The sequence below is a fragment of the Odocoileus virginianus genome, chromosome 33 (assembly GCF_023699985.2).
Source record: "Odocoileus virginianus isolate 20LAN1187 ecotype Illinois chromosome 33, Ovbor_1.2, whole genome shotgun sequence".
NCBI lineage: Eukaryota > Metazoa > Chordata > Mammalia > Artiodactyla > Cervidae > Odocoileus > Odocoileus virginianus.
The window spans coordinates 7,442,356-7,460,398 of record NC_069706.1 but is presented as its reverse complement, the minus strand read 5'-3'; the positions used below and the strand labels follow the sequence as shown (position 1 = coordinate 7,460,398).

Below are 18,043 nucleotides of genomic sequence, written 5' to 3'. Positions count from 1 at the left end.
ATGTATTACGAATGAGAAGTTGCTTCTCAGGGCTGGATGCCTAGTTTGTGTCAGATGCCTCATCTTCATCTTTTCATAAATATATACTTTTATTCCTTGTTTATTTTTGGCTGCACCGTGTCTTCGTTGCTGTATGGGCTTTTCTCTAGTTGTAGTGACTGGGGGGCTAATCTCCAGCTGGGATGTGTGGGCTTCTGGTTGCAACAGCTTCTCTTGTTGCAGAGCATGGGCTCTAGGGTGAGCAAGCTTCTATATTTGCAGCAGGTGAGCTCCGTAGTTGTGGCCCCCAGACTTCAGAGCACAGGCTCAGTAGCGGAGGTAGGCGCATGGGCTTAGCTGCTTCTCGACACATGGGGTCTTCCTGGATCAGGGATCCCCTGTGTCTCCTCCATTGGCAGGCGGATTCTTCGCCACTGAGCCTCCAGGGAAGCCCAGATGCTTCATCTGCTAACCTGAAAATCTTAAGTCCCAGGGGCTTCCCTGGCGGTCCGGTGGTTAAGACTCCGCTCCCTCTGCGGGGGCGGGGCGGAGGCAAGGGTTCCATCCCTGGTCGGGGAAGTTCCGCAAGCCTCGAGGTGCGCTCATAAGCACCCGTTTGGATGGTCCCCGTTTGGATGTGGTCCCCCCGTTTAGATGTGGAAGCCGGCTTCCCATCCGGCAGCTGGTGCCACGCTCTCCCGGGTTTTCCGGGCGGGGCATCTTGGGGGGAGGGAGCAGAAGGGCGGCCGCCAGTGTCTCTGGGGAGGCTGACACCCAGATTCAGAGAAATGCATCCCCCTACTGGCCCTTTCCCTCTGCTAGTGTGACACGCTCCGCCAGCGCCATCCCAGCAGGGCCAACCACCTCAAGGCCGCGTGGTGCTTCCATGCCAGCTCCCCCGCCATGTCTCTGCTCTCCACACACGCCGTCCCACCCTCGCACCTTTTCTGCCTGTGCAGGAGCCTCGGGCTGGCAGAGCCGAGGTTCCGGCTGCCTGTCTGGTCACTGGATCCACACTGGCCATCTCTCGGCCTCAGCTTCTGCTTCTGCCTTCCCAGACGGTGCTGAGCAGGGGCGGAAGCAGCTGCTGCGTTTTGGTGAATAAACCATAGCTCAGTGGCCATCCCACCACTACTCGTCCTCCTCTGCCTCTTAATTCTCCCACTTCTGCCCCTTCTCTAGCAAATTCCTTTTAAGTGAAAAGAGGAGTGAGTAATATTTGTTATATTTTGCAAAACTGAAAACATCCCTTCGGGGGGATTCCCTGGCAACCCAGTGTTTAGAATTCTGAGCTCTCAGTACCGGAGGTCCTGGTTCGATCCCTGGTTAGGAAATTAAAAATCTCATAAGCTGTGCTGTGTGGCCAAAAATTAGAAGAATAATAATAAAGACAGAGGGGAGATGCCCTATGATACAAATTATTTTTTAAATTTATTTTTAATTGAAGGATAATTGCTTTACCATATTGTGTTGGCTTCTGCCACACATCAACATGAATCAGCCCTGGGTATATATATGTCCCCTCCGTCTTGAACCTCCCTCAACCTCCCTCCACCTCCCACCCCATCCCACCCCTCTTCATTGTCTCAGAGCCCCGGTTTGAGCTCCCTGAGTCATATAGCAATTTCCCACTGGCTATCTGTTCCTGGGTCGGGAAGATCCCCTAGAGGAGGGGATGGCAACCCCACACTGCAGCATTCTTGCCTGGAGAATCCCATGGACAGAGGAGCCTGGTGGGCTACAGTCCACGGCATTGCAGAGTCAGACACGACTGAATTGACTGAGCACGCACGCGTGCAGAATGTATATGTTTCCATGCTACGATAGAAATTCTTCTTGAAAAAAAGTCCCTTCATTGTGCCGTTCAGCCCATCCCCCACTTGGCCTTGCCCCCTAGGCCAGCAACACGGTACCCAGGAGGGGTCCCGCTCAGAAGCCAACTTGGGACCTTTTTACATCCTAAGCATTTGCCAGATTCCTGCATAGCTTCCAGGACAGAAAAGCTGTTGACTGTCACCTCGAGGGAATTTAAGGAATTTAAAGGATTAAACCTCTTGTTGGGAAGCGGGCACAGAGATTTGGAAAGACTGGTTCCCTCATCCCAGCTCCCAAAAACCCACCTGTCCCCGCCAGGACCTGGGGTCACCGGGGTCTGGGGAAGTGACAGAGACCCAGGAGCCAGTGATGGGGCTGGAAGGAATTGGCAGAGAGAGAAGGGGGCAGGCAGAGAGTTGCAGGGGAAGCCAGGGACAGAGTCTGGACGCTCGGGTGAATGGGCCCTCTTGGTTCTGGCTGGCTGGGGCACAGGGGAGCAGGAGCCACAAATGGCCTCAAGGGGGCCCCGTGTTAAAAGTCTGGTCCCAGGATGGACCTCCCTGGCGGTCCAGTGGTTAAGACTCCGCCTGCCAGTGCAGGGGTCACGGGTTCAATCCCTGGTGCAGAAAGATCCCACCTGCTGCAGAGCGACGAGGCCCGGGGCCACGACTACTGAAGCTCCCCCGCAAGAGAAGCCACTACAGGGAGAAACCCGTGAACCGCAAGGAGGGGCAGCCCCCGCTCGGCCCAGCTAGAGAGAGCCGGCACACAGCAACCAAGACCGGACCCAGCCACACATAAACAAACAAACGAAAGTGCAAAAAAGAAGCCTGGTCTTGAGGGTGGTGAGTACTAACTGGGCGGTGTCAGAGCCAAAGTTCCTAATTCTTGCCCGTGATCATTGTGCTTACTCTGCCAGCCACCGGCCACAGGGGAGGACCGGGAAGATTGGTCAAGGCTTGGGAGCTGGGAGACGCCATCAGGGGCCCTCTCCTCCTTTAAGGAAGAGAGGGGTAGGGGAGCGGGGAGGGAAAGAAAGCGTTGCAGGGCAGAGGGGAGGGGCTGAGGGCTCTGGGATGAGAGGAGGTGATGCAGAGAAGTGGCTGTGCCAGCCACAGCCACCAGGGGCAACTGAGGAGGTGGGAAGAGGAGTGACTTGGAGATCTGATGGGCCTGGGGGGGGCCTTTGGGCATCCAGGGAGGGCTGTGGGGAACAGGAGGTGAGAACGGGAAACCTCAGGAGCGGCTTGAGTAGGGAACGGGCCCAAGACAGGACCCCGCGGGGGCAGCAGGCCAGCAGGGTGTGCTGAGAGGATGCGCAAGACGTGGCCAGAGCATCACTGCTGGACAGGGGAGGCGGCAGGGAGGGCCCGGGCTGCCGAGGGGCCAGGCAGGTCGGGAAGTCAAAGTCACTCAGTCGTGTCCAGCTCTTTGAGACCATATGGACTGTACAGTCCATGGAACTCTCCAGGCCAGAATACTGGAATGGGTAGCCTTCCCCTTCTCCAGGGAATCTTCCCAACCCAGGGATCCAACCCAGGTCTCCCACATTTGCAGGCAGATTCTTAACCATCTGAGCCAGCAGAGAAGTCTGATGGGCAAGAGTCGGGAAGGAAAGATGAGGGTGGAGCCTGAGAAGGGAGGGCCAGTAGGCACGCCATCAGTCAGCCCCTCAGTGCCCAGTCAGCCCGGGCACCTCCTGTGTGCCAGCACTCTCCCGGCCTCCTCCTGCAGACAGACGCGGGCAGACAGCAGTCACCTAATCAGCATTTATTTCACAGCCGTTTGTAGAGGAAGAGCTCCTGCAGACACACGGGGCACGTGTGCCTCACGTCCATCAAGCTGTCCACGCAGAAGGGGATGAGGCAGCAGCCCAAGAAACACCTGCAGCCTCGGAAGCAGCGGGGACTCACCGGGGGCCAAGCCAAGCCTGCGAGCCCCCCACCCCGTCCCTGGGGCTGCCCGGCCAGCAAGGTGGGCTAGGAAACCACCCCTCCCTCCGCGCCCCATGCCAGCCCCCCGCCCCAACCCAGCAGGCTCCCAGCACGGATGCCCAGGGCCCCGCCAGAGGCGAGGGGGGACTACTCACCCAGCCACGAAGATGCCGGTGCACATGAGCCAGGTGAGCACACCTGGGACTGGCGTGGTCACGGTGACGATCTGGTTCATGCAGTATGGACACGTGAACTGTACCGGATCTGGGGACAGCACTCTCGGCACCCTGAACAGTTCTTGAGGAGGGGGGAGGGGAGGGACCCGTCAGATCCCACGCCCCACCCCCATTCCACCCCCCTCCTGTGTCCACCACAGGGGGCCCGCCCCCACCTGCAATTTCTCCAGGCCATCCTTATGGGCCCAGCTTCCCCCTTGCACCACCCCCTACCAACCAGCCTCCAGGGCTTGGGGGCTTCCCTCAGTTAAGACTTCCAGGCCTCCCACCCCCAAGCACTAGGGAATTTAGGGGCGTCTCTGGGTTTGAACCGAGTCCCTTCAGCCCTGTGAGTTCTCACCCATATACTCCCCTTTGGGTGCATTCAGTTCAGTTAGCCAGTATCTGCTTCTGACTCTGCAATTTTTCTTAGTTTGTTGCACACTGTTCTAAGTTCAACTGTGCTTCTGATTCTGCAAGCTCTAAGTGGGGGGAGGGATAAACTGGGAGATGGGGCTTGACATATACACTCTACCCTGTATAAAATAGATAATTTATAGGGACCTACGGTACAGCACAGGCACTCGATTCAAATACTCTGTGATGGTTTATACGGGAAGAGAATCTAAAAAAAAGGCTGTACGTATAACTAGCTGATTCATTTTGCTGTAGTCCTGAAACTAAAACATTGTAAAGCAACTCTGCACGCGGGCAGAAAACAGTGATCACGATAAAGCATGCATGCATACTCAGTCGCTCAGTCGTGTCCGACTCTTTGGGACCCCGTGGACTGTAGCCCACCAGGCTCCTCTGTCCATACAAGACTTGGCAAGAATACTGGAGTGGGTTGCCATGCCCTCCTCCAGGGGATCTTCCCGACCCAAGGATCGAACCTGCGTCTGTTACTTGGCAGGCAGGTTCTTTACCATGAGGGCTACCTGGGAAGCTGTCTCAAAAAGCAACTATATTCATTTTTTTTTTTTAAAAAGCAACAACTCTAAGTGACACCCTTGGGGAAGCAGTAGCTTGAAAACAACAACCCCCCCAAACCCTTCCTTTTGGTATTTTTGCCTCTTCTTACCCAGGCACAGCATTTTTTTGTGGTGGGGGTTCCAGAAAAAAAAGTTGATCTGTTTTTAGCTCTTTTAAACACAACAACCATTTTTACAATCTTGGGTGTGTAGAGGTGAAGTCTTTGGTAGTGGCTGAATATTTTGTTAAGAAAATAGGATTCCAGGGAGTTTTCACACTCTAGACGGAAGGCTTCACGTCTGGTCTGGGTGGACTGTTGAGCTGTGAGGAGGGGCTTGTGACCCTTACAGACTTTAGGTTCCCGAGGGACTGAGGGGAGGGGGTGCTGGGGTTTGGAGAGCTGGGCTCTAATGTGGGGGTGCCACCCCACCCCTAGTTTGGCAGGAAACCAAGGGAAAGAACTATGTTTGGCTAGACGGGGGTGACCATGGTTTAAAGCTCACTCTCCCCCACTGGACTTGATGGCCCAGTCCAGCAGCTCTCAAAGTTTTTCTTTACTTAAAAATCCCTCCCCCACCTCCAGATTTCCCTGGTGGTCCAGTAGTTGGGATTCCACACCTCCATTTCCAGGGGCACGGGTTCGATCCTTGGTCAGGGAACTAAGATCCCACAAGTTGCCATGCAGTGCAGCCAAAAAAAAAAAAATCTCCCCAAGGCCCAGACCCTACAGAGTTGAGTGGGTGGGTGGGGTGGGGTCTGAATTCCTCTCCTCTTTGGTTTCAAGAGCAATAGATTCACAGAGTCGAGAACAGGGCTTCTTTTCATAGACCTTTCCTGAGCACCTACTGTGTCCCAGCCCCCTCCACCCATGACTGCACATTAGAGAGAAGGGCTCCAGGCTGTGGGCAGCGTGGGGGTCACACCTGTGGCAGGGGGCTCACACTGCTCTGGGAGCAGGACGCCGGGCTTCCCAGAGCAGGTGCTGTTTGGACAGTCTTGGCGAGTGGTCAGGGCAGTGCGGAGTGTGAGACGGGAAAGCCTGGGGAAGGAGGCGTGGAGGGGGCGATGGGGGGACAGCGGGAGCACTCACCTGGGTAAACAGACATCGGGGGAGGAGGCGGAGGCCCTCCAAGTCCTGGAGGCGAAGGAGAATGAGGAGGAGGCCAAGGAGAATGAGGAGGAGGCCCTTGGAGGAGAAAAGAAGGAAAAACACCCTTAGACCCTTAGAAGGCTGGCTGAGTGCCAGGTGCTGAGCTGAAAACTTGGCTGGTCTGAGGCAGGGACCCATTTTACAGGACAGAAAGCTGAGGCCTGGAGGGATGGATCAAGTTGCCAGGGGTATTTCAGCCATCAGATGGAAGAGCTTGGATTTGAACCCAGCCATTTCTGACCCCGCTGTGCTCTGGGTGTCCTAGGATGCAAAGCTCTTCTTGGAGGCCACGCCAGGGACTTGAGGCTGCAGAAATTACGCAGACCCCATAATCTATCCTTCTCTTTCTTTCCTTCTTTTTGTAATCCCCGGAGAAGGAAATGGCAACCCACTCCAGTATTCTTGCCTGGAGAATCCCATGGACAGAGGAGCTTGGCGGGCTACAGACACGTCTGAGTGACTAACACTTTCATAATCAGCCTTTATTACGTGCCAGACTCTGTGCTGAACACTTCACATGTCTGTCTTAGTTTACTCTCACTGAAACACCAACAAGGTGGATTGTGGCATTATTCCAATTTTGCAGATGTGGAAGCTAGGCTCAGAGAGGTTAAGCAGCTTGCCTGAGGTCACCCAGCACAAACGTCAGAGTCAAGGATGGAACTGAAGTCAGCCTGCTTCCTGAGCACGGGATCCTAAGTGCCATGTCCCTTGCCTCTGGTCAGGACAGCTCCAGAAGATGCAGCATCCCATCTGCTGCTTCTGAGAAGAACTGTCTGGGCCCCAGGCCGGCCTCCTTCTTCAGCCTTGTCTCCCTCCTGACCACCGGGGGCTCAGCTCCTCGCCTCCCAGGAGTCAGCCCTCAGGCTGCCCCCAGGGTCCTGGGAAGCCTCGTCGCCCAGGCCCTGGATGCAGGCGTGAGGCTGTTTGGGGGGAGGAAATTCTGGGATCCCGGATATCCAGAGGGCGATCTGGAGGGGAGGTGGGGAGCCCCGAATCTTAACCAGTGTGGGCGATGGGTGGGGACCCTGTGTGTTTTTACTGGAAACCTCTCCAGGGCTTTGCGTGGGGACCTGGTCCTCTCAGGAAAGGAGTCTCAAGGCTGGAGGGGGGCACCTGGGCCGTCCCCCACCCATGCCTCCTCCCAGAGTGGGGGCAACCGGTGACCAGGAAGCCCCTCCCCACTTCTCACCACTCAGTGTAGGCTCTGTGGGAGCAGTGGTGGTTTCCTGCCCATCTGGTCCCTGCAGCCCTGCCTGGGCTGGAATTTGTACCCATTTTACAGATGCAGAAACTAAAGGTCAGGAATTAAACCACCTGGCCCGGGACCACCAGTTGGAAAGTCCTTCTGAGCTCAAACCCGGTTACTGACTGCCCAGCCCTACATCCATCATCTCTTTGAACCCTCCCAACCCTTTCTCAGATGAGAAAAGAGGTTTGGGGACTTACCTGAGGCCATGGCAGCATAGCCAGGACCCTCCTCCCTCCCCTCCCCAACCCCCAGGGCATTCCAGGTTGCCTCTGGCCCCTGGGTGGGCTGTGGGTGGAGGGGCACGTCATACCTGATATGCTGGCAGTCTATGGATATGACTGATGGCAGTCATCAGTCTATGGATAGTTTGAGGGTACAGGCTGTGGGGGCCCTACCTTGCCCCCATCAGGTCTCGGGAATCAGACCCAGTTCAGCAAGGTGACCCGTAGCCTCCCTGCCCCTGCCTTGGGGGCCCCTGCAGTCAGCGTGTCACCTGAATGAGGAGACCCTCACCCTGGGTGTAGTACTCTCCTGGGGCCCAGGAGGTCTGTTCCAGTGGTGGTGTCTGGGCAGCTTTGGGTTCCAAGCTCGGAGCGTCCTGGTGCTGGCCTCGGGAGGCCCCCATCCTGCAGCCTGGCTGCGGCAGGGGGCGGGAGTGCAGGTCACCCCAGTGCCTCTTGCTGGGCCTGGCTAGGGTGGAACAGCCATTGTGATGTGCGTCCTCACAGTGGCCAGGGTGGGGGGGCTTTGTCCCCATTCCCTGTGGGAGGGGGCGGGGTCTCCACGGGCCCAGCCTGAGAAATCTTCAGAGATCAGATGATGCCCCCTTCCCACGCTGCCAGCCCATCGGAAACTGGCCGGGGTCAGAGGGCAGGGTGGGAGCCTTAAAAATATGAATCCAGGGGACTCCCCCAGTGGTCCAGCAGTTTAGAATCTGCCTTCTAATGCAGGAGACGTGGGTTCAATCCCTGGTCAGGGAACTAAGATCCCACTTGTCGTGGGACTTCTGAGCCCGTGGTCCACAACTAAGATCCAGTGCAGCCAGATAAATAAATATTTTAAAAAAATATGAATCCAGGAACTTCCCTGGTGGTCCAGTGGTTAAGAGTCGTGCTTCTACTGCTGGGTGCCAGGTTCAATCTCTGGTTTGGTGGTGCATGGCATGGTCAAAGAAGAAAGAGCTAGTTATTCTGTCGTGAGCAATTCATTCATTCACCCCATGGACACAGAGATGTAGCTGTGAGGATGTTCACGTCTTCTTTAGAAATGCAGGTAGGTGTATGTACACAGGTACACACGTGTATGTATATATGTGCTGAGTCACTTCAGTTGTGTCCGACTCTTTGCAACCCTATGGACTGTGGCCAGCCAGGCTCCTCTCTCCATGGAATTCTCCAGGCAAGAATACTGGAGTGGGTTGCCATTTCCTTCTCCAGGGAAAACTCCCAATCCAGGGATGGAACCTGCGTCTCTTGAGTCTCCTGCCTTGGCAGGCGGGTTCTTTACCACTAGCGCCACCTGGGAATATACACACACACACACACACACACACACACACACGCAGCTGTGTGGACAAGCACGCAGGTATATGTGCGCACACAAACGTGTCAGTCTATATGTCACCTCAGAGTCTAGCTACCTCTCCAGCTTGTTTAGCTGTGAGTTTGGGCAAAACTCTAGCTCTCTCTAACCCTCCATCCCACAGCTTCCCCATCTGTAAAATGGGGGTAAGATAGCTACTTCATAGGGTTGTAATGGGATCAAATGCTGTAACCCAGGTAACAGATTCGGTGCAGGGAGTAAAGCCAGCAATTTTATTGGGAGATGACTGGTGACAGAAAACAGCTGGAAGAGATGGTCCCGATGGTAGAGGGCAACCTCCACGCTGGGGCTGGCTCCCAGCTCCACCTAGAGTCACAGCCAGGAAGCGCACAGCCGGGGTTAGGTCACGAATGGATGTGTTTCTTTGACCCGTATACTCCACGGCTTCTCATTACGCCCCCAGAATGTCCAAGATAGTCTAAGATAGCCCTGCTTCCATCTGATTGGCAGAAAGCAATAATTATGGTGAATGGGAAGGGGCGGGGAACATGTTTTCCCATACAAGAACTAGAAGCAGGTGTTGGTGATATCCAACAGAATGCCCAGGCGGCACAGTGGTACAGAATCCACCTGCCAAAGCAGGAGAGACATGAGAGACTCGGGTTTGATCTCTGGGTCGGGAGGATCCCCTGGAGAAGAGAATGGCTATTCATTCCAGTCTTCTTGCCTGGAGAACTGCCTGGGCAGAGGGGCCTGGCGGGCTACAGTCCATGGGGTGGCAATTATTTTAGCTGCTACTGAGCAGCTGAGCGCACGTACATAATAGAATTACAGATGGGTGGCCCTCTGACCATCAGTACTATTTCTAGAAATCCATCCTAAAGCTGTGTTGTTGTTGTCCAGCTCTGTGACCCCAATGGACTGCTAAAGATAGACTGGCGAAAATATCAGGTGAGGTAGGCCCCAGGCTATTCAGGGTAGCAACAAAAAACTAGAAATAACGCAAATGTCCATCCACATAGGGACTCTTCAGCTACCCGAAATAAAGGGCGAGAGGGAGGAGAGAAAGGGGAAAAGAGAAAAAAGAGGAAAATCTTTATATATTACTGTGGAGCAACCTCTCCAGGATATCTTGTCCAAAAACAAACAAGAAGATATGTGTTTTTATGTATATATATAGTACTCCTTTTTTTTTTGGTTATTGCCATGTGGCTTGTGGGATCTTGGTTTGCCAACCAGGGATTAAACCAAGACAACAGCAGTGAAGGTGTTGAGTCCTAACCACTGGACCACCAGGGAATTCCCTATATATAGCACTCCTTTCAGTGTAAGCAAACGGAGAGGGAGATAAATAATTTCCAAGAAGAAATAAAAGAAAGATTAATTAAGAACTAAACTGGTTAATGTTGAAAATGGAAGCTGGTTCTCTCTCTCTTGTTCGTGAGTTTGACTTCAGAACCATACCATTATTTTTACTAATGAAAAAGGAAGTATATCAAAAAGAAAAAAGCAACACCAAAAAACGGAAAGCAACTGAAAGCTAACAAATGTGATCACGTATCAAGATTTCTTACACACCACGAGGCATGAAGCACAAGCTATAAAAGAAAAACTTGAAAGACTAGTTCATCAAAGCACCTGCCTCTTAAAAGATACCATCTATAGATACAATAAAAAGGCAAGCTACAGTTCAGGAGAAAATATTTACAGGCCAAAGGACAAGTATACAGAGTATAAAAGAATTCCTTCAACTCAATAACTAAAAAAACTCACAGTATTAAAAGTGGGCAAAAAACCTGAACAGACTTCACAAAAGAAGATACAGAAATGACCAACATACACATTAAAAGATCCTCATCCCTATTCATCTAGGAGATGCAAATTAAAAGGCAGAGTTACCAATGGTTAAAATTTATTTTTTACTTTTAAATACGTTGGAGGGAAGTGGAGTCTTTTCACTTAGTTATTGATTGATCGATTGATTTTTGGCTGTGCATCATATGGGATCTTTGTTCCCTATCAGGGATTGAACCTGCTCCCCTTGCAGTGGAAGCACGGAGTCTTAACCACTGGACCACCAGGGAAGTCCCTCCACTGATTATTTAAAAACAGACAATCCGAGTGTTGACACGCATTCAAGATAACTAGAACCCTCCTACGCTGCTGGTGTGAGTGTAAAATGCTTCATTCATCATTTTGAAAAAAAAAAAAAAAAAAAAAAAAACAGCAGTTTCTCCTGAAGGCAAACCTCCTCACACCTGGGACTAGGAATTCCTCTCCGAGGTCTTTATTTATTTGTGTCTTTATTTTTTGGCCATGCTGCATGGCTTGCGTGATCTTAGTTCCCTGACCAGGAATTGAACCCTGGTCCTCAGCAGTGAAAATGCAGAGTCCTAACTACTGGACCGCCTCCAGGGAATTCCTTCCACTCCCAGGTTTTTACCCAGGAGAAAAAAAAAAACACATGTTCAAAAAAAGAAAAAAGGCCTATATGAGAAAATTCATAGTAACTTGATTCCTAATAGCCAAAAATCTAGAAACAACCAAATATTTGTCAACAGGTGGGTGGATCATCCCGTCATGTATATTTATTCCAAGGAATTCTGCACAGCAGTGAAAACAATGAACTACTGGTATACTCAGCAAGATGAATGTGTCTCAAAAAATGATTTTGAGCACATGAAGCCCGACTCAGAAGAGTATGTCTCCTGTGAGCCTATATATTTGAAGTTCTGAAACAGGTCAAGCTGTGAGACGCAGTAAACGTGTAGGTGATGCCTGCGAAGGCAGAGAATATGGGCATGAAGGTAGCTGAGCCTGGCGTATCAGAGCCACTTACATCACAGACACATTAGATTTGTGAATTGCTACAAACGTTATTCAGCTGATGGAGAAAAAGCGCCTTAAGGAAGCCCTTTCCAGATTCCCACAGAGATTTTGTCTTCCTGGAAAAAAGGTATCTCCTCTGCAGTCTGGAGAGCCTCTACCAGCTCCACCTCCCTCGCGGGGGGCCCTCTGAACCCCTCTCTCTGCAGCTCTTTTACCGATTCCATGGTTTTCACACCCGAGAGTCTTGAAACAGCCAGCGAGGCGTTCCTGCTCAGTCCTTTCTGCCGCCACGTGCTGATGTGTTTGCCCATTCCCTCTTCTCACTTCGTCCCCTGACCCCCCCGCCCTCCACCCCGCCCCCCGCCTTCGGACTACGTTATATCTCTGTGTGCATTATGGTCTGCGGTTTGATGCCTGCTTTTTGCCCTCTGCATGCCCCAGCTCGCATATAGAGGAGGAGCTGCACAAATACAGAATGAATGAGTGATCTGCCCAGCCCATTTGGCTTAAAATCCTTCCGATTTTACGGCCCAGAGCGCAGGGGGCTTTGCATAGGCTTGAGGTTATACATCTTGGGATGGAGTTGGGGACTGCCTCCTTCTCTGGGGATTTTGGGGACGATGGTCCCCATAACGCAAGATTGGGACGCTGGTGCATCTGAGCTCAGACACTCTTGAGTGGGAAATGAAGATGCGCCTTGCTCTCGGTCTCCGGTCATCCCAGTCATCGCCACCAGGGGGCAGCACCAGGCTGCGCGAGTCTGCCTCGCTTCCTCTTTCGGGGCTCCACGGGCGGAGAGGTACCTCGTCGCACGCAGGGAGGCCAAGGATGCCAAGCCGCCCCTGCCACCGTCCCTTTAGGGCTGGCCGGATGCCTTCGTATTGCCCTGGGGCTGAAGACTCCCGTCCCATCTCGTCCCCCCTCAGGATAAGCTGCGGGAGGGCTTGAGGCCAGCCCCAGGCCACACGGCCGCTTAGACCCCAGTCCCTCCGCACCCAGGCCGCTTGAGGCTGGCCTGAGGCCTGGCCGGGCGCCTCCTGGGCCTTTTTCCGGAGGATGAGTTCTCTGTGATCAGCTAGCCACTCTGCATCAGCCTACGTGGTTCAGTTTTGACAGCACGTACCTCCTCCTGGGCTTGTCCCATTCCTGTTTAGTTGGCTTGGTCATTGTTGACCCTAAAACTTCAGCTCCATGAGGGCAAGCTCAGGGCTCCTGGAGGAGCCCTTTTGTTGTTGTTTGCTTGTTTGTTTTTCACCGTGGCATCCCCTATATAAGATCTGGCAGGGAGGAGGAAGAAGACGGTTAAAGCATGGGCTCTGCCTTTCCCAGCTGTGTGACCCAGGGCAGGAGTCTTCACCTCTCTGAGCCTCAGATTCCTCCTCTGTAAAACGGGTGTCAGTTCAGTTCCGTTCAGTCGCTCAGTCGTGTCCGACTCTTTGCAACCCCATGGACTGCAGCACGCCAGACTTGCCTGTCCATCACCAACTCCTAGAGCTTGCTCAGGCTCATGTCCATCGAGTCAGTGATGCTATCCAACCAGCTCATCCTCTGTCATCCCCTTCTCCTCCTGCCTTCAAACTTTCCCAGCATCAGGGTCTTTTCCAAGGAGTCGATTCGTCCCATCAGGTGGCAAAGGACTGGAGTTTCAGCTTCAGCATCAGTCCTTCCAATGAATATTCAGGACTGATTTCCTTTAGGATTGATGGGTTTGAGCTCCTTGCAGTCCAAGGCACTCTCAAGAGTCTTCTCCAACACCACAGTTCAAAAGCATCAAAAGTAATAATAATAATTACTTATTGCTAAGAGTCTTAGGAGGGCTTCCCATGTGGCACAGGTGGTAAAGAGCCCGCCTGCCAATTCAGGAGACATAGGAGATGTGGGTTTGATCCCTGGGTCAGAAAGATCCTCTAGAGGAGGGCATAGCAACCCACTCCAGTATTCTTGCTGGAGAATCTCATGGACAGAGGAGCCTGGCCGGCTACAGTCCATGGGATTGCATAGAGTTGGACACGACTGAAGTGACTTAGCATGCACACAAGGGTCTTAAGAAGATTCAAGGAGACAGTTTTACCTTGCTGGCTGACCCAGCAAGGGTCAGCATGGATGAAGATCCATGCTTACCTTCTATTCCATTACTTTGGCCACCTGATGTGAAGAGTTGATTCATTGGAAAAGACCCTGATGCTGGGAAAGATTGAGGGCAGAAAGAGAAGGAGACAACAGAGGATAAGATGGTTGGATGGCATCACCGACTCAATGGACATGAGCTTGAGCAAACTCAGGTAGATGGTGAAGGACAGGGGAGCCTGGCGTGCTGCAGTTCATGGGGTCACAAAGAGTTAGATACGACTGAGCGGCTGCACAACAATCAGGACAATAATATGTGAAATAAGCAGAGTCCCCAAACCCAAGGCGGGGGCGGAGCAGTGGACAGGCCACCCTGGGAATGGAGCGGGCCTGGAGTTCTGGCAGCTGGGACTCCTGGGGGGCCCTGGTCCTCTCCTGCTGGTGACCCTCGACACCTCCCTCACCCTGTCTACGCCCTGCAGAAAGAAAGACTCTGACAGCCGGGGTTGCTCAAGGGGAAAGGGAGATGGGACGTTTTTTTCCTTCCTGCTCATTGTCTTCCCAGAAGGGCCCAGCTCTTGCAGGGAAGTGATGAGATAAGGAAGAAGGAATCTGGAGGAAGGAGTGGTGACTGTAATTATTGTGCAAGTGATGGAAGCCAGGCTGGGTTCCCAAGGGGCCGGGGGGTGTGGGCGGGGCCAGGGACAGCTGGAGAAGCTCTAGTCTAGCCAGGGGTTGCGCTTCGCCCAGTCCTCCTGTCCGTCTCCTCTTGCCCATCAGAGGGGTCACGGTCAGCAAGGAGAGCCTGGAGCCCTGGGTTATACTGGGATGTCACCTAATGTCTCTGGGCTGCACTTCCAGCCCGGTCTGCTTTCTCTTCCTCCCAGTTTATGGTGAGCTGGGGGCAAGAGGCATGGGAGGTAGACAGGCTGCTGTAGGTGCTTGCTTGCCAAGTCGCTTCAGTCGTGTCTGACTCTTTGTGACCCCACGCTTGCCAGGCTCCTCTGTCTGTGGGATTCTCCAGGCAAGAATACTGGAGTGGGTTGTCAGTCCCTCTTCCAGGGGATACTCCCAACCCAGGGATCAAACCCACATCTTTTATGTCTCCTGCATTGCCTGGCAGGCTGTTTGCCACACGTGCCACATGGGAAGCCCACTGTAGGTGCCTCCACTCCAAGTTCCATCGCTTCCTGGGCAGGGGGTCGAGAGGGAGGAATTCTTGTCCCCTGGGGACCACTAGAGGCCCACTCTCTGAAGAGAGGGCATCCCAGATAGGGGTAACTTCTTTCCTAACGACTACTTTCCATTCTCTGCCCTCAGAACTCTGAGACTGAACCCTGAGGTCTGCGTGGAGGAGGAGGCAGGGGGACTGTCTCTAGATCCAGAAAATCTTTGGGGTCTGGAGTTTGGGGGAGAACCCAGAAAGCTGTGTGGTGGGAGAGTATGAGGTTTTTCATGTTTTTATCTGTGTGTGTTTGCATGGGTGATGTGTGTGTGTGTGGCGGGTGGGATATGGGTGTGTGTGTGGTATGTGCCTTGTCTGCGTGTGCATCAATACCTCATTGTCAACTTAAAAAAAATGCAGAACGTGAGAGTTGTAAGTTAAGTTTTATTTGGGGCAAAATGAGGACTGAAGCCTGGGAGAGAGCTCTGAGAAACTGCTCCAAAGAGACAGGGGGGTAGGTCAGTATATATGGGATTTTGGTGAAGAAGGAATACATGTAATCAAACACACATGTTTCCAAAAGGTTTCTACTGGTCTCGTGAGGCTTTCGGTAGTCAAAAGGAGTAGTCGTCACCATAAAGGATTTTAGTGCTTTTCTAGATACAAGGAGATGCAAGAATTGGGCTCCTAAAATCAGCTCCTGAAAATATTTAACTATCTGAAGACCTGTTCTGCCAGTTTTTCCCAGAGCATAGAGCGCCTCCTTCCTGCTCTCCACCCTGAACTCCTTTTAGGGGGTGTTGAAGGTCAGCAGCTGTGGCAGCATGTGATTTAACTCGTTGCAGAGGTAGATAGGTAGATCAGTTCAGTTCAGTTGCTCAGGCTCAGTTGTGACCCCATGGGCTGCAGCACGCCAGGCTTCCCTATCACCAACTCCTGGAGCTTGCTCAAACTCAAGTCCATTGAGTCGGACATGAGACAGCTAGATGGTCGCTGCCAATTTGTAGTTGACAATATTCCCATGGGGTGAAAGGTGAATGGTAACCACGGGTGATGGGACAGACTGGTGGGGGGCACGCACTTAGTTCAGGGTGGGTGGACGGTCCCCTCGGTGAGCTGTAATGACCAGAATGAAGCAGCCTGAGAAGATGCAGGGGAAGAAAGTGTCCCCAGATCCAGATGCTGGTAGAGCTAAGCTCACCCACAATCTGGCCCCAGAGCTTGCAATCCTAGCCCAGCACAGCTGGCTGGGGTCACTTGCCCCGCTCACCAAAATATCCCGAAGATATAGTGACTCTTCAAAATGATGGAAGAATTAGAAGGAAACAGGAAATGCCCCAGAATATTTGTCTAACCTTATCAGCTGGGCAAAATCCCCAGAAGCAGCAAAAAAAAAGTTTCACTGAATTTGACCATGTGGAGCTGGTGGGCCCTCCTGTGGCTGCAGGTGATAATGATACGTCAGTTGTCAGTTGTAACCAGTAAATGTTACTAGTGAGGGAGATGTGGCTGTGTAGGGGGAGGTGACTTCTGATCACCTTGACCTGCCTTCAGCAAGAATCCTAGCTAGCTAGTTTATCTAGAACCGTCCTTGACCCGTGATGTTTTTTTCTCCTTAGTAATTTTCCATCCATCGTGCTTCCAACCCACTTTGGCTATAACTTTCCACTTTTCCCTGTTGCATTTGGAGTTGAGCCCAATCTGTGCCAAAACCATCCTCGCTTTTTGGTGGTCCCTAACTTATCCTGATAGTCCTGAACAAAGTCTGCCTTACCATTTTAACAAGTGTCATGAGTGATCTTTTCTTTAACAATGGTTGGCTTTATAAATGCTTTAGAAAGCTTATTCTGCCTGCTGCAAAGAAAATTGGAGCGTGGGCATGGATGTTAGGGGGAAGGTACAGCAATTGGGTGGAGGCTGCTGCTCCTGGTGAGATGGGAGAGGCTCAGGTCATGGGGGGAAGAAATAGGTACAAGTGGGCGGACATGAGACACACTCTGGAGGGAGGAGTCTCCACTCACACCTGCCTTAAGCTCTTTCCTGGCTGCCCTCAGTCCCTAATCGAGACCCTTGAATTTAGCGCATTCTGACCCCACGCTCCCTTTTCTCTCTCTCTTAGCCCCACCACACTCCTTCCCACCTCAGGGCCTTTGCACATGCTCTCATCACTCTCAGGAATGTCCTTTTGTCTGTTTAATTCCTGACCTTCTGGAAGTCGTAATCACTGGACTACCTGGTAAATCCTGGGGAAGTTTTAAGCTAAGGGTACATGCCTATTCATGAAGGGGCTTGAGAAGAGGAGAATACTGCATCAAATTCGGGCAAAGGTCAACAGAGGCCAAGTTTTAGTTGATAGATATCGGGAAGGTCAACATCTTCATACCTTTGAGGAGGTGTCTGTTTTATGGCTGAATTGTTTCTTGACTGTTTTTTCCCTTGTTCCTGCGTTCCCTCACTTCCCTAAAAATCATTAATACCCATCCCGGTTAAAGAACAAACACTGTGGCTAGGCTTCAGATCACAAACAGTTTAGGCCAAAACTAGCTTCTCTTATGTCAAGGAAGCATGCTGTGTTCTTCTGCAGGGAACCCCTAACCTGACCACACAAGAGAGGCAGGGAGAGTTGGTGGGTTCCAGGAGGGACCCCTGTGCCACCCCAGTCCCTAGGCCCTGTTGTCCCAGACATTTAAGAGTATCCCTCCCCGCATGCCGCCCCTCAGCTACCAGCCGGAGCCTCCATCCAGGGTTGACCTTCCTTTCAGGGGCTGCTCTGACTCGCTGGGTGTGAGGAGGTGGGTCACCTGTCTTGCCTCGGTTTTCTCTCCTGTAAGATGGGAGTAAGTTCATTTACCTGCAGACACGGAGGGCTCAGGGAGCAGAGACTAAAAACAAAACAAAAGGAACGAAATCAGTTCTCTCCGTTTCGTTGTTGTTTTTTCTTTCTTTGCATTTTTTTGGTTTGCTTTTTCTCCCTTCGGTCTCTCTCTTCATCCCTTCTCGTCATTCTTGTATCTTTTTCTTTCTGCTGAAACGGAGGAGGTGCCCGGGGCCCATCCGGATTCTGGAGCGAAGGTCGAGTTGGGGACCAAATCCGACGCTGTCGGCGTGGGGAGGGACTCGCTC

At 52.5% G+C, this 18,043-nt stretch overlaps 1 protein-coding gene across 1 annotated transcript; it reads right to left on the bottom strand.

Annotated features, from left to right (window-relative positions):
- Positions 1-3,549: 3,549 nt before the first annotated feature.
- Positions 3,550-7,997, bottom strand: LITAFD (LITAF domain containing). Its single transcript, XM_020892260.2, has 4 exons — positions 7,831-7,997; positions 6,006-6,101; positions 3,884-4,025; positions 3,550-3,678 (listed from the first exon to the last, which is right to left on the bottom strand). Exons 1-4 carry the CDS (start codon positions 7,940-7,942, stop codon positions 3,570-3,572), a joined length of 459 nt encoding a protein of 152 aa, XP_020747919.2. The 5' UTR covers positions 7,943-7,997; the 3' UTR covers positions 3,550-3,569.
- Between the last annotated feature and the right edge of the window lie 10,046 nt (positions 7,998-18,043).